Source organism: Podarcis erhardii (assembly GCF_964252035.2).
Source record: "Podarcis erhardii genome assembly, chromosome: 9".
Taxonomy (NCBI): Eukaryota; Metazoa; Chordata; class Lepidosauria; order Squamata; family Lacertidae; genus Podarcis; species Podarcis erhardii.
In genome coordinates, this window is record NC_138512.1 from 78629185 (window position 1) to 78653589 (window position 24405).

General features: G+C 46.7%; 1 protein-coding gene across 1 annotated transcript in view; it reads left to right on the plus strand.

Annotated features, from left to right (window-relative positions):
• Positions 1 to 3227: 3227 nt before the first annotated feature.
• Positions 3228 to 24405, plus strand: part of SIGLEC1 (sialic acid binding Ig like lectin 1) — a 47663-nt gene continuing 26485 nt past the window's right edge. The window contains exons 1-9 of the mRNA XM_081876616.1: positions 3228 to 3461; positions 9327 to 9409; positions 10192 to 10551; positions 13530 to 13826; positions 16609 to 16872; positions 17537 to 17791; positions 20106 to 20405; positions 22106 to 22360; positions 22659 to 22961. Of these exons, the coding sequence (XP_081732742.1) occupies positions 9361 to 9409; positions 10192 to 10551; positions 13530 to 13826; positions 16609 to 16872; positions 17537 to 17791; positions 20106 to 20405; positions 22106 to 22360; positions 22659 to 22961 (2083 nt within the window). The 5' untranslated portion in view covers positions 3228 to 3461; positions 9327 to 9360. The remainder of the gene's footprint in view (positions 3462 to 9326; positions 9410 to 10191; positions 10552 to 13529; positions 13827 to 16608; positions 16873 to 17536; positions 17792 to 20105; positions 20406 to 22105; positions 22361 to 22658; positions 22962 to 24405) is intronic.

Here is a 24405-nt window from a genome sequence, read left to right on the forward strand (position 1 = left end):
CTCCCTGCCAGCCTCCTGCAGTTTATAAATCATGGAGCTGCAGAATTGGAAGGTACCCAGAAAATTCATCTAGTCCAACCCCCTGGTTTGCAGGGGGGCAGCAGCCTTCCCCGAACTAGTGCCCTCCAGGTGCATTGGACTACAACTCCCGTGGGCACCTGGAGAGGACCGGCTTTCTGGAGGTTGGTGTTGATGCTTCCACCCACACTTCCTCTCCTCTCCTGCCACTTGTGACTTCCTGCTCTGGTTCCTTCGTATCACATGCTGCTGCAGGCTGGGGGGGGGGGACATGTAGGGGGGAGGCTGACTCAGCTGGCTTCACGTGCTGAGCTTGCTGAAACCAGCAGCGGGTCGAAAGAGCTCCCAGTTCCTGCATGTGGGAAGCGTGAAGATGTGATAATCTGCTCAGTTTCTTTTCCTGATAATGCAACATCTACTTCCGCTGGAGGAAAGTGAAAGAATGCGCTGAGTCCAGCAAAGCACAGAGACCAAAGACCTGAATGGCAGAAAAAAATGGGCGGAACCTTTAGATCAGTTTTGGTTCTTTGACTATGGTTGCCAGACTTCCCCGTTTCCTGGGGACAGTCCCTGGATTTAGAAATCTGTCCCCGGACAAAATCCATCTCCGGAATGTCCCCGGATTTCATTTAGTGTCCCCAGATTTATATTTTAAGTGTTGTAGATTTATTAGTAGGGAATGAATGTTGTGTGATTGGTTCAACGGCACAAGACACATCATATGGGGTCCAGTATACCTGAAGGAGCGTCTCCACCTCCATCATTCTGCCCGGACCCTGAGGTCCAGTGCTGAGGGTCTTCTGGCAGTTCCCTCACTGCCAGAAGCAAAGCTACAGGGAACCAAACAGAGGGCCTTCTTGGTAGTGGCACCCACCCTGTGGAACGCCCTCCCACCAGATGTCAAAGAGAACAACTACCAGACTTTTAGAAGACATCTGAAGGCAGCCCTCTTTAGGGAAGCTTTTAACGTTTGATGCATTACTGTATTTTAATATTTTGTTGAAAGCCGCCCAGAGTGGCTAGGGAAGCCGAGCCAGATGGGCCAGGTATAAATAATAAATTATTATTATTATTATTATTATTGTTATTATTATTATTATTATTATTATTATTTTATTATCCTGTGGTTTCCAGCAACTAGCATTCTGAAACACTGCTGCCTCCAACTGTTGAGGCAGAGCCGAGCCATCATGCCTAGTAGCAGGGTTTTTTTCCAGGAGGAACTTGCTGGAACTCAGTTCTGGCACCTCTCAGGTGGGTGCCATTGCCATTCTAAGAGACAGAGGGAGGCGTTCATGGTGACTTCTGGCACCTCTTTTTCTTTTTAAAAAAATTGCACTGGCTCGCTGCTAGCCTCTCTCCTCCTCCATGAGTTCAGACAATCCTCTTCCAAAGCTATCCAGGTTCGTGGCCATCCCTGTGGGAGGGAATTCCTTTCTTTTTTAAGAGAAGAATAATACTTTATTTAGAATTCAACAATAACAAAGGAAAAAACCCACAGTAATTGTTGCATCAATTCATTACAATTCACCGATTTTAACAATATATAAATAGTAGTAGAAAAATTACACAACATCACTTTTGACTTACTGGAAGTTTCCATATTACACTTTTATCTCTTTATCTCCTTTGTAACAAATCAAAAAGAGAAAGACCAAGAAAGGAGGCACACACAAAAAAAGAAAAGAGAAAAGGAAGAAGAAAAAGGGGAGGGAAGGGGGGGGGGAGGAAAAAAGAAAGAAGGGGAAAAGAAAAAACACACACAAAATAAACACATTTGACTTCCGATTAGACTCATTGTATTGTTATTTCTACTATTTTTCACACACAGTTCCAAATTATTGTATTACCCTGTGGGAGGGAATTCCGTGGATTATACGCTGCGTGGAGAAGCAGTGGTCTTCTGGGCTTTCGTGGGGGGGGGGCATCTCCCGATTCTATTTGAAGATCCCATCGGAGACTTCACCTGGGACATTCTGAATGTGGCAAAGATGCTCTGCCACTGCAGCACTTAAGAAACTGAGGCAATGGGTTTTATTTCTGCATTACACTGTTAAAGGAAGTTCAAAGTAGGACAAGGAAAAGAACCCAAGGAACATATCAACAACAAAAACCAGCAACGAAAACGTGCCCTCCTCTGGACACGTTCCAGAAGGACACTGACAAACTGGAACGTGTCCAGAGGAGGGCAACCAAAATGGTCAAAGGCCTGGAAACGATGCCTTATGAGGAACGGCTAAGGGAGCTGGGCATGTTTAGCCTGGAGAAGAGGAGGTTAAGGGGTGATATGATAGCCATGTTCAAATATATAAAAGGATGTCACATAGAGGAGGGAGAAAGGTTGTTTTCTGCTGCTCCAGAGAAGCGGACACGGAGCAATGGATCCAAACTACAAGAAAAAAGATTCCACCTAAACATTGGGAAGAACTTCCTGACAGTAAGAGCTGTTCGACAGTGGAATTTGCTGCCAAGGAGTGTGGTGGAGTCTCCTTCTTTGGAGGTCTTTAAGCAGAGGCTTGACAACCATATGTCAGGAGTGCTCTGATGGTGTTTCCTGCTTGGCAGGGGGTTGGACTCGATGGCCCTTGTGGTCTCTTCCAACTCTAAGATTCTATGATTCTATGATTTCAATACACCGTAAGCCTAGGGACACAGGCCCAAGCTTGGGAATACTAGCTGAGTGGGCCAGCAGTGTGACTTGCTCTAAGCACCATATCTCTCAGCAGAATCTGCTGCAAAGCCATCAAGAGGATGGTGCTCTTGCCTTCATATTTGCCTGCTTCCCATTTGGTGGGTCTGCCGTGGGAAACAGGATGACCTTTTGGCCTGATGCAGCTGCAGGGTCCTTCTTATCTGGTCAGTGAAGCCCCCGTAGAAGGGAGGATTATGTTTAATCTGTAACTTAGTACATCCCTAACTCTGTGTGTGTGACAACAGCCAGCTGAGACCAGATTCTGTGGAATTGCATAACCCCAAAACTCCTAGTTTCCTTGCAGTTCCTTCTGTTGTTCCTCCCAGGGTTTGACATGAGAAACTGTTTATCATTCTTGCTGCTCTCTGGATCCTTTCCAACTTGTCACCCACATCCATCTTGAACTGCAGTGCCCAGCACTGAACCCAGAAGGCTGTTCCCTGCTGCTGCTTCTTCCTCTTCCTCCTCCTCCTCCTCCTCCCTCCCAAGATGTCTCATCAGTGCTGAATGATGAGCGTTTTAAGTGATTGGGCCCAGAATGAGAACAGCTGACACAATGGGGGACTTCCCAAAACGGGAGGCAGATAAAGCTGTCCCAGACCAGAAGTTCTGCATTCTCCTGGACCGCTTTGTCCTTGAGGTCCAGCATCCCGTTTAGAAGCCCAGAAGCAGCATCGCTCCACTGTGTGTGGCAGAGAGTTCCTAAGGACCGTGGAGATCTGTTGCAGGAGGAGCTGCTCTCTGGGAAAAGGCAAGGCAGACCCATTTCAATCATGTTACTGGTTGTTGTTGTTGTTGTTGTTGTGCTTATTTTGCAATTGGTAGCCGCCTTGAGCATTACTGATTATTTGAGAGTATGCAGAGTTGGAAAAGGTTTGGAAAAGGCTATGAAGCAGCTCCTCTACGAAGGAAGGTTGCAACATTTGGGACATTTTAGTTTAGAGTAAGAGGTTACATGATGGAAGTTTATAGAATTATGCATGGCGTAGAGAAAGTGGATTGGGAAAAGCTTTTCTCCGTTTCATAACACTTGCAGACCCAGTGAAACTGAGGAGTGGAAGATTTGGGACAGATAACATAAGAACAGGGCCTTTTCTGCAGTGGCTACCTGCTTGTGGAATGCTCTCCCCAGGGAAGTTCGCCTGGCACCTTCATTATGCACCTTTAGGTGCCAGGCAAAAGCATTCCTCAGGAACCAGGCCTTGGGCTGATTGACATCCAATGCCCTTTTAAAATGTGCTGGGGAAGAGGGAATTCTTGGGTTGTCTTTGTTTTTATTATGTTTTTTTGTGTGTGTTTCTGCATTGTGATTTTGTGTTGTAAGCACCTTCTCTGAGAGCTATGGGTAAAGGGCAGTATGCAAATCACCATCACCATCATCACAACAACTTATTTATGCAGCAGAGAGTTGAATTATGGCTCTTGCTCCCATACAGGCACGGCAACCCCATGGGGCTAAGGACTCTACAACCCACCCCCCAATATCTGCTGGGACAGGGCTAAGCTTTCTTTTAATATAAAATTTTTATTAATTTTCACATAGAAAATATATACAGAACATATAATACAAAAGATGGTACAAATAGAAAAAACAATAGAGTAAGAAAAGACAGAAAAACAAACATAAACAAATACAATATATTACACTTACATAACAAATTAAAATAGTAACTTCCAATAATTCTCATTATACTACTTATATTATCTGTATTCCTTGCACAGATTCATATTATTTTATTTTGTATATAAATATATAAAATCCACTATTATATTTTAGATAATTCTTGGTTATCAGTATCACTCTATTTCTGCAAGTATCTTATTGTCCGTACTGTACATTTTCAAGTATTCTTTAAATATTTCCCATTCCCTAAATACCTTTTGGTTTGACATTCCTCTAATTTTTCCAGGCAATTTTGCTAGTTGCAGGTATTCTATCATAAGAATTTGCCGCTCTGTGATTGTTGGTAAGATTTCATTTTTTCCCAATTTCTTGCCACTATTATTCTGGCACCAACCTTGGACAGGCCTGGCCCTGATGTCCCCCGGGCTGCGCTGCATTGGGAGACGTAACCTCACCCCCCCCCACACGCCATGTTGGGCTCAACTCAGCGCCTGTGCTCCCATCTGGTAGTTGTTCTTCTCTTTGACATCTGGTGGGAGGGCGTTCCACAGGGCGGGTGCCACCACCGAGAAGGCCCTCTGCCTGGTTTCCTGTAACTTCGCTTCTTGCAGGAAGGGAACCCCCAGAAGGCTCTCGGTGCTGGATCTCAGTGTCCAGGCAGAACGATGGGGGTGGAGACGCTCCTTCAGGTCTACTGGGCCAAGGCCATTCAGGGTTTTCAAGGTCAGCACCAACACTTTGAATTGTGCTTGGAAACATACTGAGAGCCAATGTAGGTATAACTGGTGTTACGTGGTCTCGGCGGCCGCTCCCAGTCACCAGTCTGGCTGCCGCCTTCTGAATTAGTTGCAGTTTCCGGGTCACCTTCAAAGGTAGCCCCACATAGAGCACATTGCAGTAGTCCAAGCAGGAGATAACTAGAGCATGCACCACTCTGGCAAGACAGTCTGTGGGCAGGGAGGGTCTCATCCTGCGTACCAGATGGAGCTGGGAGACAGCTGCCCTGGACACAGAATTGACCTGTGCCTCCATGGACAGATGCAGACTCCATGGACAGTGTCCAAAATGACTCCCAGGCTGCACACCTCTCTCCCCCTCCCTCCCTCCCTCTCTCTCACAGAGAGAGGGGAGAGAGAGAGAGAGAGAGAGAGAGAGAGCGCCATGTCAATCTACTCGGCTCAATCAAAGCTTGGTATGTTCCATCGGGCACTATAAAATTCCCAAGTGGAAATGGAAAAACATTTTAAAGCTTGAATGATGGATAGGCAAGAAGGACTTGATCCAATATTACCCTCATTCCATTTTCCTCCCACGAGATCACAAAGCAGCCTTTTTGACTCACTGAAGTAGGTTGGGCTGAGAGAGAGTGCAACAAGGCCACTCTGGGGGCCTCTTGGTGCTTCAAAACAAAGCAGGGAGACACATGGAGGTCTCCCTCTGGTCCACGTCCAACACTTTCCATTTCTATCCTTCTGAAGTGGGGAGGAAATCCAGACACACAGAGAGAAAGCAGTTTTCAGTGTTCTGGATTAGGGTACCTGGGGGAGAAGTTATTGTTACACACCGTCCCTGGCAGCAAGCACTATTTTGCATTTTAAAATACAGTATTAAAGGTGAAGGGACCCCTGACCGTTAGGTCCAGTCGTGGCCGACTCTGGGATTGCAGCGCTCATCTCGCTTTACTGGCCGAGGAAGCCGGCGTACAGCTTCTGGATCATGTGGCCAGCAGGACTAAGCCGCTTCTGGCAAACCAGAGCAGCGCACGGAAACGCCATTTACCTTCCCGCTGGAGCGGTACCTATTCATCTACTTGCACTTTGACGTGCTTTCGAACTGCTAGGTTGGCAGGAGCAAGGACCGAGCAACAGGAGCTCACCCCATCGCAGGGATTTGAACCGCAGACCTTCTGATCGGCAAGCCCTAGGCTCTGTGGTTTAACCCACAGTGCCACCCGCATCCCTAAAATACAGTATTAAAGGGTGGCCAGGGATCAGACAGAGTTTCTTGGCCTAACTCACCTCACAGGGTTGTTGTGATGATAAAATAGTTAATTAAGGTATATATATATATATATATATATATATATATATATATATATATATAGAGTGTGTGTGTGTGTGTGTGTATGTTTTTACTGTGTGGTTTTATGCATTTCTGTTGTAAGTCACTTTGATTTTTTAAAAAAGAAATAGCTACTTTTAAATAAATAAGTAATAAACACATGTCAGAATAAATAAATCCATTTGAACAACATCAAAAACTCTCCTGAGATGTGAACCCTGATTTCCCAGTATAGGGCTTCAGCAATTGCCTTCCAGCATCAATCCTTTTAGGACCAGAGATAGACTTGGGCAAGGGAAAGGCGATTTTATTTTATTTTTTGCAGATGTTTATGGCCATTGGCTGTTGATTGCTCAAAGGAAACTGAAGCCATTAATGCAGATTTTGGATTTCAGAGCCCATCAGAGACAGCCACACTCGGCATGCCTTGGTCAGGCCCTGTTGCCGCGAGCAGAGGAACTTGGGCTCTGGGGTCAGATGGGTGAGGCTGATGAGAAGAAATGAAACTCATTTGGAAGCTGCTGCCAAGGGCTGAGTTCAGGAAACAGACGGGAAGTTTCGAACGGGAGACGGAGAGCAACACTCCGCTTCCTATTCTCCCTGATAGATGTCCCCAGTGCTATTTTTCTAGAAAAAGAGGTGCTGGAACTCACCACGAATGCCTCCCTTGTTCTCTTATAATTGCAATGGCACCCACCTGAGAGGTCCAGCAAGTTCCAGCTGAAAAAACGCCCTGGTCCACTTGCTATCTGGAGGTCTGAGTGGGATGCTCAGGCAAATGCCCAGATGTCGCTTGGTTTTGATAGACCTTCCCAGCCCGTAGTGCATCACTGAAACCGTAACAGGAGAAGGAATAGTTTTGCACTTCTGCGAGTCAGGCCCAGGTCAACCGTTATTCATTAGTTTTTAATATTCCACCGTGGGAGCCAACAGAGCTATGTGGCAACAGTTGAAATCCTAGAATTGTAGTGTTGGACTAGAGGCATCTAGTCGAAACCACTGCCTAGATACGATACGATAATCTTTATTGTCATTGTCCCATACAGAACAACGAAATTGAAAAATCTGTATAGACATTCAAAAACCAACAAGCCTGCTACCCCAGCCATCCCAACATGGTTAGCCTCCTAAAAACTCTGATACCCCATAATTAAATACAATATATTCCCATAGAGACTCCTTACACTGCGTTTAAAACCCAAATTGCATTTGGATAGAAACTGTTTCTCAGACAGCTAGTCCTAGTCTTTATAACCCTGGACCTTCTTCCAGAAGGCAGAAGCTGAAAGAGATCATTTCTGGGGTGCGCACTGTTGTTGCTTAGTCGTTTAGTCGTGTCTGACTCTTCGTGACCCCCTGGACCAGAGCAGGCCAGGCACTCCTGTCTTCCACTGCCTTCCGCAGTTTGGTCAAACTCATGTTCGTAGCTTCGAGAACACTGTCCCACCATCTCGTCCTCCGTCGTCCCCTTCTCCTTGTGCCCTCCATCTTTCCCAACATCAGGATCTTTTCCAGGGAGTCTTCTCTTCTCATGAGGTGTCCAAAGTCTTGGAGCCTCAGCTTCACGATCTGTCCTTCCAGTGAGCACTCAGGGCTGATTTCCTTCAGAATGGATTAGTTTGATCTTCTTGCAGTCCATGGGACTTTCAAGAGTCTCCTCTAGCACCAGAATACTGCCATGTTCTCTCCGTTGGGCTACCTTTGAAGGACTATGCTGATGGACTATGCAGAATTTGATAAACTGACTGGGAAGATCAGATATCTACGAGATCAAAAGTTCATCGAGGACTGGGGAAAGTTAGTTGAGTATTGGGAATGTATAAGTGACAATGGAATAACGTTAGTGGCATTTAAAGAAGCTCTGTAATAATATAGGAAATATTGTAAAAAGGGAAAATAGAAGTGGGAGGTAGGCATAAAGGCAATAGCAAAATTTGGAAATGTGTAACTAAAGAAGTCACAATTCGGATGATTGGCAGAGAGGCTGAAGGAAGTCAAAAAATTGAAAATTAATAGAATTTGTAATGTGGTGTGATTGTATTTTTTTTTCCAATGGAGAATTAATAAAATATATTTATAAAAAAATAAATAAATGAAGGTGACCCGGAAACTACAACTAATCCAGAATGCGGCACCTGGACAGGTGACTGGGAGTGGCCGCCGAGACACATAGCACCTGTCTTGAAAGACCTACACTGGATCCCAGTACGTTTCCGAGCACAATTCAAAGTGTTGGTGCCGACCTTGAAAGCCCTAGACAGCCTCGGTCCAGTATACCTGAAGGAGCGTCTCCACCCCCCATCATTCTGCCCAGACACTGAGATCCAGCGCTGAGGGCCTTCTGGCGGTTCCCTTGCTGTGAGAAGCCAAGTTAAAAGGAACCAGGCAGAGGGCCTTCTCGGTAGTGGCACCCGCCGTGTGGAACGCCCTCCCACCAGATGTCAAAGAGAAAAACAACTACCAGACTTTTAGAAGACATCTGAAGGCAGCCCTGTTCAGGGAAGCTTTTAATGTTTAATAGACTAATGTATTTTAATATTTTGTTGGAAGCCGCCCAGAGTGGCTGGGAAAACCCAGCCAGATGGGTGGGGTATAAATAATAAATAATAAATAATAATTATTATTATTATTTAGCACATTGAGAGAGCGCATAGCTCAGAGATCGAGCACATGCATTGCACAAAGAAGGTCCCAGGTTCAGTGTTTGGCGTCTCCCCCTGAAACAGGGACAGGGAACCTGAAGGCTTCGAGATGCTCATAGACCCCAGCTCCCACCAGCCCCAATTGCAGGGAATGATGGGAGTTGTAGTCCAACAGCATCTGGTGGGCCACAGGCATTCCACATTCCGTGGCCCATTTGGTCAAAGGTGTGCTCATCTTTTGGGGAGGTCTTGAATCTAACTGTGAACTTTGCTTTGCTTTCCCCTCCAGGAATTTGCCCTTGAATCAGCCGCTCCCACCGGCTATGCCTTTGCCCTTCTTCCTTTTTGCATTCTCCAGTTATGTTGCCCAAGGTATGTTTGCTAAATACTAAACCTGATTGCTGAAATGTAGCCTTATTAGTCTTTACCGATTGGTAGGGTGAGCGTTGCTCCCAGAACAGGGAGGAAGGAGTCAAATGACACCGAGGTTGATTCAGAGAAAGAGTTTATTCTGCTCTCCGGATAGCAGAAGGCACATGCGTGGTCAGTTCACAGCAAGTCCAAAGAAATGAGAGATTTCATGCAGTATATATATCCTCCAGGCACCCTCTCCCCCCTTCCCCAGGAATCCAGACACGTAAGCTTATACACGTAAGTTGACATCACAGATGTTCCTGCTCGTGTACTCTTAACCATAAAAGGGTGTCCCTGTCCCTGTGCTCTTGACCATAAAAGGGTGTTCCTGTTCCTGTATTCCTTATCTTGGGGTAAGAAGGTCACCAATTCTAAGAGTCCTCCTGGCGCCATTCCCGGGAGGCTGACAAGGTCTGTGCATCACTGTGGTCAGGAAGTAACATAAGACCCAGACGTGCCATCCCTGCTCCACTGGAACTGGCAAGGCCATCCATTGCCGTCACGGACTGATAAAGGAGAGGGCTTTGAGCACTTGTTTATACAGCTGGCTTTCTGTTTATACATTGACTCAAGAGCTCAAGTTAATGCATTTTAGAAATGCTCCCTTGGAGGAGGAAAAATGAGGATTTTGGGTCCCGTTTCAGACTGACTGCACAGAACCCATTCCTTCCCCCTTCAGTAACAAGTCCTTTCAGGGGGAAAGGTGGGATATAAATAAATAATAATAATTTCTATTGCAGCCTTTGGTTCCTGGGCTGTCACGACCCCCGAACATTTGTGGAGTGTCAAAGACTCCTGCGTCGTCATCCCGTGCACCTTCAGCTACCCCAGCAATGTCGCTGTCCCAAATGGCATCACGGCCATTTGGTACAAAGATATCACAGGGCAGAAGGCTTTGGCTTACCACTCAGCAACTCCTGGTAGCATTGAGGATCGGTTTCAAGGACGCACAGGGCTGCTGGGAGACCCCCTCCAGCGCAACTGCACCTTGCTTCTGAGGGGTGTGACAACTGCAGATGCCGGCAAGTACACCTTCCGGTTCGAAATCAGCGAGGGGAACCGCTGGTCTGATCAAAAGGGGGTTGTTTTAACCATCACCGGTAAGTAACCAGACACTCCCTGCCCACAAAAGTCTGCTCTGAGATGCATCCCAATCTCTCGACTGTTTTTGCTAAGCCTACCTGTCCTCAGGGCTTAAGCCAGCCTTCTTCATCCTGCTGCCTTCCAGATGTTTTGGACTACAACTCCCATCAGCCAGGGAGCTGGAGTGCACAACATCCCATACAGAACAATGAAATTGAAAAATCTACATAAGACATTTAAAAACCCCTAAAAACTCTGAAACCCCAATTTAAAATACAATTATCACTCTATCTTACATCTCCCAGTACCTAATACAACTCTGAATGGCACGATGCAAAGCCAGAAACCACTAACAGATCCCCAAGCAGCTTCCTGACTACAGATGTAAGATTTAACAGAAATACAGTGATACCTCTGGTTATGAACTTAATTCGTTCCGGAGGTCCGTTCTTAAGCTGAAACCGTTCTTATCCTGAGGCACGCTTTCGCTAATGGGGCCTCTAGCGCACGATTTCCATTTGCAACCTGGGGCAAAGTTCGCAAACAGGAGCAGCTTTTTTCGGGGTTAGAGAAGCTCGTAACCTGAAGTGTTTGTAACCAGAGATTCTGGACACCCAGACCATCCCTTTCTTTTCTTTCTTTCTTTCTTTCTTTCTTTCTTTCTTTCTTTCTTTCTTTTTTGTTTTATTAAAGATTTTCTTGATATACAGAAGTATGTGTAATGTCTCTCGTATTTTATCCATGTAACATTTTTACAAATCTGTTTCATTTGTTGAGACATTAGGAAGAAAAGGGATGGAGTGGGGGAAGATGGGTGGGGTCAGGTGGCAATGTTCCTACTTCCAGCAGCCAGAAACACCATAACCAGACACTGGAGAGACCTGTCAGGAGTAAGCATGGAGCAATGGCACCAAATAGTATGGGAAACAGCCCTACAAGAAAAATTAGCCAATAAACTGAAACTGACATGGGGACAAATAGAAGAAGACGCCTTCACCCCGGTATGGCTCCCCTTCATCACATACACAGCCCAACAAGACGACGACAAAAATCCACCAACAGCATACAAATCAAGATGGCTAACCTGATCCAAAACACCCACCCACCCCACTCACGCACGAAGACAAAGACCACCACAGCCAACCACAAACAAACAACCACACCCTAGGCCAACCCCAACCTCTCTCACCACCAAAGGAACACAAGTGAACAGCAGAGAACCTGCACGAGCAACGCTGACACCAAACCCTACATACATTAAGCAAAACAGACCATCCCTTTCTATTCCCTTTTGTTTAACCAGGTTGGGGTGTCTCCTTCCAGCTGATTCTCTTCCCATCGTCAGCTTCCCCTCAGTGATAACCATTCACCGAGTTTATGCACAAATTTGTCCTCCCAGCCCAGTGTACACCCAGAACACAGGCGCTCTGCTCAGTTCCTCATTCTATCTTTAGCCCAGGCATTTCTCAGGCTGTTCCTCCAAGAAAACGAAACAGAAAAACTTGAGCGCAGCTAATTAAAGCTGAAATCTGAAACTTAAGCATATTTGCAATGGAAAGCCGGTGTCCCATATTCAAAAACAGAGAATATAAAGCATTCTCTTTGAGCTGAGCTTCACTTCTGCTTGTGCATTTCTAACTGCTTTTAGCCTGTGACATCTTCTTTAGGTCACCTTCCAAACAACCTGTTTACAAACACTCCAAGGGACAATCCTGGATTTACAGAAGCCATCCTGGTTTCTGACTTGATCCTAGAATGTCCCGCTTTTCCTTTGTTGTTGTTGTTTAGTTGTGTCCGACTCTTCGTGACCCCCTGGACCAGAGCAGGCCAGGCACTCCTGTCTTCCACTGCCTCCCGCAGTTTGGTCAACCTCTTGCTGGTAGCTTTGAGAATACTGTCCAACCATCTCGTCCTCTGTCATCCCCTTCTACTTGTGCCCTCTATCTTTCCCAACATCGGGGTCTTTTCAAGGGAGTCTTCTCTTCTCATGAGGATTGGAGCCTCAGCTTCAGGATCTGTCCTTCCAGTGAGCATTCAGGGCTGATTTCCTTCAGAATGGAGAGGTTTGATCTTCTTGCAGTCCATGGGACTCTCAAGAGTCTCCTCCAGCACCATAATTCAAAAGCATCCATTCTTCGACGATCAGCCTTCTTTATGGTCCAGCTCTCACTTCCATACATCACTGCTGGGAAAACCATAGCTTTAACTATACGGACCTTTGTTGGTACGCTTTTCCTTAGGATGCCCCTATTTTTATCAGAAAAGTGTTGGAGGGTATGGAATTACCCTCCAAGCCAAGGAGATAAGTAACTGTACAACCTTTAGAAGACATCGGAAGGCAGCTCTGTATAGGGAAGTTTTTTTAAAAAAATGTTTTTATATACATTGGAAGCCACCCAGAGTGCTGGGGCAACATTCTGATGATGATGATGATCATCACCTCCACCAACACCATGGAACAGAATGTCCCTATTTTCAAAGGTTGGAGGGTATGTGTTTATTGAGCATTCACCCTGGTTGGCTGGAACCAGATTGGCTGGTTAGACAAAGTTGGCTATTTAATGAGCAGCCTTTCTGATCTGCGGGGAGGTTAGCCCATGTTGTGTCAAGCAAAAGTTATCCTACACTTTCCAGTTCATTTCCCAGTCGCTTTCCTTTTTGCAAAATGCCAAATCAGGTTTAATAGCACAATCTGTATTTTCTGGTATGTAATTTATCCCACCTGAAAATCATGCCCATATGTTCCCTCCCCCCATGTGTCCCTCTTCCCCTCTTTTTTTACCTACAACTAATCAAGTGACAATTAATCAGTCATCTATATCTGTGTGAATATGGAATTGTTGGTTGGTTTGTGTTTTATGGTGTATTTTATGTTCTTATTTTGCATTTTTATGTTGTGAACTGCCCTGCAATCTTCAGACGAGCAAAGAGTTTATCCTTCCTAACTCAGAAGATTCTGCTCAGCTAAGCCCATCCTTTTGCCTTTTCTCCTTAGACTCGGTCGACATCCCCACCATTGCCTCCCCAGATGACCTTCGCGAAGGGATGGAGGTGTCCTTCAGCTGCTCCAGCCCCTACACCTGTCCCTATGACAGCATCTCCATGAGATGGCTTGGCTACGACACGACAACCTCGCTTGTGTCCAAGACACTGCAGCTGGACACGGCGGCATCACTCAGGAAGCAAACTCTGACCACTTCCTTGACCTGGAAGGACCACAACCGGGAACTGAGCTGCGAGGTGTCTGTTGGGGAGCAGGTGGCCACGGGAAGAATCACACTCAACGTGAAACGTGAGTTTATCCATATGAGGAGGATGGAGCAGCCAGGAGGGGCAGATATCAGTGACAACAAAGAAATTACTTCTACGTCTAAGTCCTGTGTAGAAAAGTGGAATAGAACGGTTGTTGTTACTGTTGTTAATAAGTGAGTTAGGGGCGAAGACAGGCTCAGGTGAATGGAGCAGATGAGACCATGAGTGGCTCCAACAATCAAGAATTCGGTTCTGGACATGTTGTAGAGAGGGAAGTGAGGGGCAGATGAGGGTCCTCAACCTGGGAAGGGAGCCCCTCTAGGAGTAGGGAACTCTGACCCCAAACCTCAGCTACCTTGAGGGACATCTTTGGGAAAAGAAAAGGCTCGGGAGTAAACGCTACACAAATCAGAGCGGAGTCCCTAAGATGGTTGGATGGCATATTGTACTCCTCCTTCCGGCAACTCCTTCAGCCAAGCTGGTGCCAAACGTCTTGCTCTGTTTTCCTTTGGACCCCATCAGCGAGGCGGGGAGGGGAGGGGGGGGTCTTGTCATCTGGGCAGCCCAGGACCTCCAGACACACTGCCCAGAGAAGTCACTTGAGTGCTGCTAACACAGCGGTTTGACTTCACCCTTGGAGGCGTACTCCGTTGTCTCTTGAGACAGATGGGTGAAAGCAGCAATCATTGATGCCCTGCCTTTCTAGTCCAGGTAGCTTTCAAAGAAATTTAATGAATAATATAAGGATGTGTTTGTGGGAGCGGAGTTCTTGTGTTTCTTGCGTTTTGTGTTCCCATTTTGCGTGGTTATGCTGTAACGTGCCCTGTGATCTTCCAATGAATGGCAGTATTTAAATTTAATTACAGTGGTACCTCAGGTTACAAACACCTCGGGTTACAAACACTTCGGGTTACAGACTCCACTAACCCAGAAGTAGTACCTCGGGTTAAGAACTTTACCTCAGGATAAGAACAGAAATTGCGCGGCGGTGGCGTGGGGGCAGCGAGAGGCCCCATTAGCTAAAGTGGTACCTCAGGTTAAAAACGGTTTCAGGTTAAGAACAGACCTCCGGAATGAATTAAGTTCATAACCAGAGGTTACCATTGGTGCTGGTTTTGACCTTTAAAGCCCTATGTGGCCTAGGACTCACGTACGTACCTATGGGACCGCCTCTCCTGGTATGCCCCGTGGAGGATCTTAAGGTCCACAAATGACAACATTTTGGAGGTCCCAGGTCGCAAGGTGGTTGGATTGGTCCCAACTAGGGCCAGGGCCTTTTCAGTAGTGGCCCCGACTTGGTGGAACGCTCTGTCCCAAGAGACTAGGGCCCTGAGGGACTTGACTTGCAGGGCCTGCAAGACAGAGCTGTTCCACTGGCCTTTGGTTTGGACTCAGTCTGACCCTTATGTTCCCCTCCCCTTATGGTTTTGATCTATGGACTACTTTTAAAATGAGGCTGCATTTTAAATTGCATTTTAACCTGTATTTTAAAATGGTTTTTTTCTTTTCCTGTTACGTTTTTACTGTAATTTTACTTGTGTTAGCCACTCTCAGCCTGGCTCTGGCTGGGGAGGGCGGGGTATAAATAAATTATTATTATTATTATTATTATTATTATTATTATTACCACCACTGTAATTAATAATAATTAATACAGCACCCTAATAATGAAAAGACAGTGATGGCTGCCAACCTGTAAAAAAGGTAAAGGGACCCCTGACCATTAGGTCCAGTCGTGGCCGACTCTGGGGTTGCGGTGCTCATCTCGCTTTATTGGCCGAGGGAGCCGGCGTACAGCTTTTGGGTCATGTGGCCACCAGTACTAAGCCGCTTCTGGCGAACAAGAGCAGCGCACGGAAACGCTGTTTACCTTCCCTCTGGAGTGGTACCTATTTATCTACTTGCACTTTGATGTGCTTTCGAACTGCTAGGTTGGCAGGAGCAGGGATGTTTAGCCTGGAGAAGAGGAGGTTAAGGGGTGATATGATAGCCATGTTCAAATATATAAAGGGATGTCACATAGAGGAGGGAGAAAGGTTGTTTTCTGCTGCTCCAGAGAAGTGGACACGGAGCAATGGTTCCAAACTACAAGAAAAAAGATTCCACCTAAACATTAGGAAGAACTTCCTGACAGTAAGAGCTGTTCGACAGTGGAATTTGCTGCCAAGGAGTGTGGTGGAGTCTCCTTCTTTGGAGGTCTTTAAGCAGAGGCTTCACAACCATATGTCAGGAGTGCTCTGATGGTGTTTCCTGCTTGGCAGGGGGTTGGACTCGATGGCCCTTGTGGTCTCTTCCAACTCTATGATTCTATGATTCTATGATTCTAGGGACCGAGCAACAGGAGCTCACCCCGTCGCGGGGATTCAAACCGCCAACCTTCTGATCTGCAAGTCCTAGGCTCAGTGGTTTAACCCCCAGCGCCACCCACGTCCCTGGCTGCCAACCTAGATGGCTTTAAAAGAGGATTAGGCAAATTCACGGAGAAGACTTGATGGCTACTGGCCTGGATGGCTATGCACTGCCTCCACACTTGAAGGCTGCAATGCTTCTGAATCCTAGTTCTCGGAAGCCACAGGAGGGGGAAATGTTGCTCTTGTGTTCGAATCCTGCTGTACTGGGTTTCCCGGAAGAGGCATGTGTTCAGCCACTGTGAGAACAGGTTGGTGGACTAGATATTCTGTTGGCCTGACCTTTTAACCTTCTTATGAAAAGACAGCCTTCATTTCCCTCTGATGGATTCAGTGCTCAAGAAAAGGGATGTTGTGCTCAGCGAGCCACCGCCATTCCTGTTCTTCGTCTCAAAGTCTTCTGCTTGCTCTTAGATCCCCCCAAAGGCGTGAAAGTGTCGCTCAATCCCTCCTCCAAGAACATCCGAGTGGGCGATGAGGCAGCCCTGACATGCACTGTGGACAGCAGCAACCCCGAAGTCACCGCCTACAGGTGGTTCAAAGATGGCGTCTCCTGCGGAAGTGAGCCGCTGAAAACCATCAGCAGTGCTGCCCGTGAGGATTATGGCCTGTACCACTGTGAGGCAGAAAACTCTATGGGCACTGGCGTGGCCGAAGGGGTAACCCTCTATGTTTTCTGTGAGTACCAAGGAGAGGGACTTTGGTGTATGTATCTGTGTACGTATTTACCGTATTTTTCGCTAAATAAGGCGCACCTGACCTTAAGGCGCACCTAGTTTTTAGAGGGGGAAATCAAGAAAAAAAATATTATCCCCCCTCCAGCCCCAAAGAGCAGCAGTCCATGGGACTCGCAAGAGTCTCATCCAGCACCAGAATTCAAAAGCATCAATTCTTCAGCGATCAGTCTTCTTTATGGTCCAGCTCTCACTTCCATACATCACTACTGGGAAATAGTGATTTTGAATAGAACATGGTAAATAGAGCTACAAATCTCCTTGCTGTCCCTTGACTAGACATGTAACCCAGTGAAGGAGTGTGACCAGCACCATTAATTCCAGGGTCATTCCATTTTTATTTCTGATTTTCAATTTTATACATTTCAATAACTTTACAATAATTTCAACATTTTGAAACTTGACTTCCTCCCCCCCCCCCCGCTTTTCTGCAGTTCCTTTATTTCATTTTCATTTTCTGCATATTCCAAATTAACTTAACTTACTCATTTATTCGTCTGCTTTAAATATAAAACTGCAGGTTGTCTTGCAAGATTCTGGGGTCGTTCCAAGTATGGCATTACTGAAACTAGCTTTTTCTCACGGTTCCTTCTCCCCTAATCTTCCAGCTGCTCTGCTGTCCATCAGCCCTTCTTCCAGTGTCAGGGAAGGGGAGACAGTCACGCTGACCTGCGACGTCCCTGGAGAAGACAAGCAGGAGATCCACTACAGCTGGTACAAGAATAACATCTGGATCAAGGAAGGCAGCGCCCGGATCCTGGTCTTCCATGAGGTTTCGGTGGGAGACACTGGCTATTACTCCTGCAAGGTGCAGAATGACAAAGGGAGTGAGATATCCCAGGCTATTGGCCTGAGCGTCTTCTGTGAGTTTCCTGACGTTCCCTCTTGCGCTTCATGTTCAGAGCACACTTCGTGTCAGGGATGGGGAACCTGTGGTTTCTCAGGGGTTGCTGGATTTCAACCCCCTGCCCCAGCCAGCATGGTTAATGGTCAGCAAATAGGGGAGTTGTGGCTCAGCATCTGGGAGCATCTACAGATATATATACAGTATACCTGAAGGAAATATACTGTATATATACCATCGTTCAGCCCGGACACGGAGGTCCAGCTCCGAGGGCCTTTTAGCGGTTCCCTCCCTGCAAGAAGTGAGGTTACAAAGAACCAGGTAGAGGGCCTAATAATAATAATAATAATGATGATGATGATGATGATGATGATGATGATAATAATAATAATAATAATAATAATAATAATAATAATAATAATAATATTTTATTTATACCCAGCCCTTACCAGTTCAAAAACCGGGCTCAGGGCGGCTAACAACACATTTAAAACACTTAATTGTAAAAGCAGCATAAGATACAGTATAAAAACTGAGGCAGCTGAGACGCTGAGGCAGCTGGCCATCCGGTTCCACCCTCCTGCATGCCTGGGACTGGGCAACCGGGGGGGGGGGCAGACGGATCCTTGCACCCCGGTGCCGCATATGCTTAAGACAGCCCTGGGTCTAGCCCCTGGAGAACTGAGCGGGGACTTGATTCCGAGCACAATTCAAAGTGTTGGTGCTGACCTTGAAAGCCCTAAACGGCCTCGGTCCAGTATACCTGAAGGAGTGTCTCCACCCCCATCGTTCTGCCCAGACACTGAGGTCCAGCTCCAAGGGCCTTCTGGTGGTTCCCTCACTACAAGAAGCCAAGTTACAGGGAACCAGGCAGAGGGCCTTCTCAGTCGTGGCACCCGCCCTGTGGAATGCCCTCCCACCAGATGTCAAAGAGATAAACAACTACCAGACTTTTAGAAGACATCTAAAGGCAGCCCTGTTTAGGGAAGCTTTTAATGTTTAATAGGTTATTGTATTTTAATATTCTGTTGGAAGCCGCCCAGAGTGGCTGGGGAAGCCCAGCCAGATGGGCGGGGTATAAATAAATTATTATTATTATTATTATTATTATTATTATTATTATTATTATTATTATTATTATTATTATACCCTGTTTTCCCAGGTCCTAGTCCAACGACAACACATCACACTGGCTCCTATATGGTATTCCAAGGGTCGGTCACAACTATAGAGATGATCTGCAGGGCCAGCCCTACAATTAGGCAGATTATTGTCTGGTGTTGGTTTCTGTGGGGCAGGAAGTGGCACTGAGGTGTGGAAAGACAGAGCTCTGCGTGCCACTTCTCCAGTCTGCCTTCCTCTGATCCAAGGATGGGAAGATGTCAGGTTTGCAGAGACAACTTAGGTCTCGGTTTGCTTTTTACTAAAACCCTGAAACCCACATGCAAAACGGCAGTTTGAAATAGGGAGCAGCATGCACAGGGCTTATCCACACTTCATTTTCACCCCACACTTTTCAGGGCAGAGGTCTGTAGTTTAACACTTGTCCAAAGGTCCTTCTCCCTCCCCATTTTTCTCCGAAGATTTCCCCCATGCAGACCGCTCTTTAAAGCCAAATCACAGCCAAATCACAGCCCTCAGCAATTTGGGTTTTTCACAGATTGATGTTTGTTCCAATTGAGCTCTAAAGAGCAATTTTTCTGGGGGAAAGCTTGAATACGGAGCTTTAAAGCACGGACCCTGCATGGAAAGAGCAGAAGAAAAGTAAGTGTGGATGAGGCCTTAGAATTGTGAGACAAGGGACTTCTGCAGCTGATCCTGGAATTCCCCGCCACTTTAGGCAGCTGGGATTCAGGGTAGAGTAGAAATTCAGTCCTCATTTAAATGCAAACTTATCTAACTTGTACCTCCCAGGGAAATACGCAAAGCGAAACGCAGCTCTCCTTTGAAATTCTCTCTTCCTAGAATTTTGCAGAACAGCTCTCCCGCCAAAAGTGCACACCTGAGCAGAGAGTGTGCGCAGCCATGCGCATGTTAGTGGGAAAGACATACAAAAATGCATTCTATTAGAGAAAATGGCATGCAAGAATGTATGTGTTAGGAGAAAATGCACACCCACATATGCAACATGCAATATTTTGCAAGCTAACATGGGAAATGTGGAGAACTGAATTTAAGAAGGGAGACATAAAAGACAAGAGAAACTGAAATTTCCGTCCTAATTTGGGATCAGTGTGGCGTTTCTGTTCAGTTGGAGGGGAGGCCCACCTACGAACGGGGAAATGTACCTGCTCCTAAGGTGTGCATGCAACGATCTTGTTTCTCCTGCACAGACCCCCCGAGGGCCCCCTCCCTCTCCTTGTTCCAGGAGACCCAGGAAGGGCAGCTGGCCATCATCTACTGCACTGTCGACAGCAACCCCCAGTCCTCCCTGAGCCTTTACCGGGACAAGCGGCTGATCGCCACCACCAGCTCGCACTCGGCTCCCAGCCAGCGGATCAGCATCAGCACCACACGCAACTCTTTGAAGCTGGAAATCCAGAAGGTCCTTCCAGAAGACCAGGGCGAGTACCAGTGTGTGGCCTCCAACGCGTATGGGAACGCCACCACTGCGAGATTCTTCGGTGCTCAAAGTAAGATTATTGCAATGGGTTGTGTGTTTTATTGCAATGGGTTGCTCAAAGTAAGATTATTGCAATGGGTTGTGGCTGCCTCTGGAACTGGTGCAGAATTCAGTGGCCAGGTTGCTCACCAGAGCAAGCCGGTTTGAGCATATAAATCCAATCCTGGCTGCCAATTAGTTTCTGGGTCGAATTCAAAGTGCTGGTTTTGAAAGCTTACATGGCTCAGGGCTGCAATACCTCAAAGACCGCCTCTCCGCATGTGATCAAACCCAGACCCTGCGATTATCCTCTGAGGCCCTTCTTTGGGTGTCTGCTCTACGAAAGGTTCAGAGGGTAGCAGCATGAGAACAGGACCTTTTCTGTAGCGGCTCCCCACTGGTGGAACACTCTCCCCAGGGAGGCTCACCTGGAGCCTTCGTTCCATATCTTTAGGTGCCAGGAGAGGAACATTCTTCATCAACCAAGCCTTTGGCTGTTCATCAATCTATGGCCTTTTAAATGTGTGGTGGGGTATTGTTCATTATATCGTTATGTTATGCATTTTGTGTTTTTATATTGCAAAACATAACATCTCCAGTTAAAAGACTCTCTGGCAGAGCAGAGTGAGACCCCAGAGTCTGTACAGCTAGCCCTGGCAGCGAAGTCCAGCGATTCGGCTCAGTATGAAACACCTTTGTATCTCCACTTGATTTGGGCTTGCCCTTCTAGCTTTGCTTGGTCAACACCACTCACCAGGTGGGTGTGGTTCCTGCACAGCACGGGGGTTCGACTAGATGACCCTTGGGGTCCCTTCCAACTCCACATTTCTATGAGGCTGAATCCTGACAAAACAGAAGTACTGTTTTTGGGGGACAGGAGGCGGGCAGGTGTGGAGGACTGCCTGGTCCTGAATGGGGTAACTGTGCCCCTGAAGGACCAGGTGCGCAGCCTGGGAGTCATTTTGGACTCACAGCTGTCCATGGAGGCATAGGTCAACTCTGTGTCCAGGGCAGCTGTTTACCAGCTCCATCTGGTACGCAGGATGAGACCCTCCCTGCCCACAGACTGTCTCGCCAGAGTGGTGCATGCTTTGGTTACCTCTCACTTGGACTACTGCAATGCACTCTATGTGGGGCTACCTTTGAAGGTGACCTGGAAACTACAACTAATCCAGAATGCAGCAGCTAGACTGGTGACTGGGAGTGACCACCAAGACCATGTAACACTGGTCTTGAAATACCTACATTGGCTCCCAGTACATTTCCGAGCACAATTCAAAGTGTTGGTGCTGATCTTGAAAGCCCTAAATGACATTGGTCCAATATACCTGAAGGAGCGTCTCCACCCCTATTGTTCTGCCCAGACACTGGGGTCCAGCTCTGGTGGTTCCCTCCCTGCGAGATGTGAGGTTACAGGGAACCAGGCTGAGGGCCTTCTTGGTAGTGGCACCCGCCCTGTGGAACGCCCTCCCACCAGATGTCAAAGACAACAACAACTACCAGACTTTTAGAAGACATCTGAAGGCAGCCCTCTTTAGGGAAGCTGTTAATGTTTAACAGACCAGTGTATTATTATTTTTTAATATATATTTTTAGACCACTGTATTTTAATACTTTGTTGGGAGCCGCCCAAAGTGGCTGGGGAAAACCCAGCCAGATGGGTGGGGTATAAATAATAAATTCTATTCTATTCTATGATTCTATGATCAACAGTCTCTGCTCTTCTCCCAGCTGCTAGGGTGGTGGCCAGCCCATCCCAAGAGTTACCCGAAGGCGAGCGAGTCACCCTGACCTGCATGTCCACCTTGGGGCCTGGAGATGGGACCACCTACACGTGGTACAAGAATGCTAAGTGGCTGCAGGAGGGAGTGGAGAGCTCCCTGGTCTTCTTGGCGTTGGCCAGCGGTGACGCAGGAACATTCCACTGCGTTGCTCGGAACGAGAAAGCCAGCAGCACATCTCCAGCCATCACCCTGCGCGTCTTGTGTGAGTAGCCCATCCGACCTATCTCATAAAACGTGGCTGGAGCCATAGCGGTCTAGAGCAGGGGTAGGGGACCCAAGGGCCACATTACCCTATAGGGCCTGCATGTCAATGGTGGGCGGGGCTAGAGGCAAAGGTGGGTGGAGCAATGATGGGAAATCCAGGAAAGGGTCGTGGTTGATTCCTGCATTGCACGAAGCTGCCCAGGGTGGCTGGGGTGACCCAGCCAGATGGGAGGGGGATTAATAATAAATTATTATTAAATTGTTATTATTATAACGGATTGTTTTCCACTCCAAAGATGCCCCCAAGCAGCCTGTTCTGAAGTCCTTTCTGGAAACCCGAGGAGGATACCTTGGCGTCATCCAATGCACAGTCGACAGCGAACCGGCCTCCGAGATAACTCTGCGCAAGGGTGGCACGCTCATCAGGTCCACCGCCATTGCCCACTCCTCCGCCGACCCAAGAGTGAGCGTGATCCAGTCGTACAACACACTGAAGGTGACCATCAAGGGCGTGAGGCTTGAAGATGAAGGAGAGTACCTCTGTTCTGCTCAGAACCGCTATGGACAATCCACCGCCTCCATGGACTTCACGGCGGAAAGTAAGTCATGGAGATTTGAGAAGCTAGCAGTCCAATTGTCAAAAATGTCCCCCCCCCCAAAAAAATGGAGGTTACGCTTTATATTACTTCCTTTTTTAAAAAAATATTTTTTATTAACAGGCCAATCACATCACATTATCCAAATCACATTAGTTCCAAATTATACAGCCAAATTTTAAATTTTGTTGAGGGTACCCATACATCAAGCTCCGCATGAGTCCAAAACTCCTGACAAGTTCAGGCATCACTTATATTACTGCTTTAATTAGACAGTTCGATCCAGTTCGATCCGGATAGTCCTTTATTACTTTCTTTCTCTTCTTGTTGTTATCGTATATTCCTTTCTTTGCGATCTCTGATGATTTTCACAAGCAGATTGAAAACTGGCGTCTCTGTGTGGGTTTTGTACTCTTCAAAGATCATATCGCTCAGGGACAGCCTCTGTTCAACGCTTCCATAAACAAAATTAATCTTCGATCTGTCCTTTATTTTTCTCAGGCTTGCCAAATAAATCAAATGAATCAGGGGGCTCTGTCAGGTCAAACTTGCGTTCCAGCATTCCTTCTCTTTCGAACGATCCTGATTCTCCTACCCCTGTCCTTCTTTCTCCGGCAAGCCTGTCTTGGCGAGACGCCATTTTTTAACTGCGTCATAAAAATTTTCCTCTTTCTCTTTTTACAAAGGAATTTCAGAAATAGACTGGAAAGAGAAGCTGCTGAATTGCAACTTATTACCAAACTTAAAACCATGGAGAGACCTGGTCTGAACAAAGACATTGGATTCTTATCTCATTATACATGACAAAGCCATTTTTCACCTCACCCCTTGCTTTTTCCTGTAAGACCTATTGCAGTCGTTAAGAGTCGTCAACAGGCTCATCACAGCTATCTGCCAATCACCCAATCCCACCACCCTTCTGAGTAATACCCCTCCCCACCTTCTCACTATATAGAAGGGTCTGGTGATTTCTGTTTCAGTGTATCTGAAGAAGTGTGCATGCACACGAAAGCTCATACCAAGAACTAACTTAGTTGGTCTTTAAGGTGCTACTGGAAGGAATTTTTTTATTTTGTTTTAACTAGACTGATCCATCTTGGAGTGCGGAAGTGGAGCAAATTGAATTTGAATTTGAATTTTATTATTACGGTCACAGACCAGTTCCGACTCACTCACAATATCAGTTACAGATAGGTAGCCGTGTTGGTCTGCCATAGTCAAAACAAAAAAATTCCTTCCAGTAGCACCTTAAAGACCAACTAAGTCAGTTCTTGGTATGAGCTTTCGTGTGCATGCACACTTCTTCAGATACACTGAAACAGAAGTTTCCAGACCTTTCTATATAGTGAGAAGGTGGGGAGGGGTATTACTCAGAAGGGTGGTAGGAATGGGTGATTGGCAGATAGCTGTGATGAGCCTGTTGACGACTCTTAACGACTGCAATAGG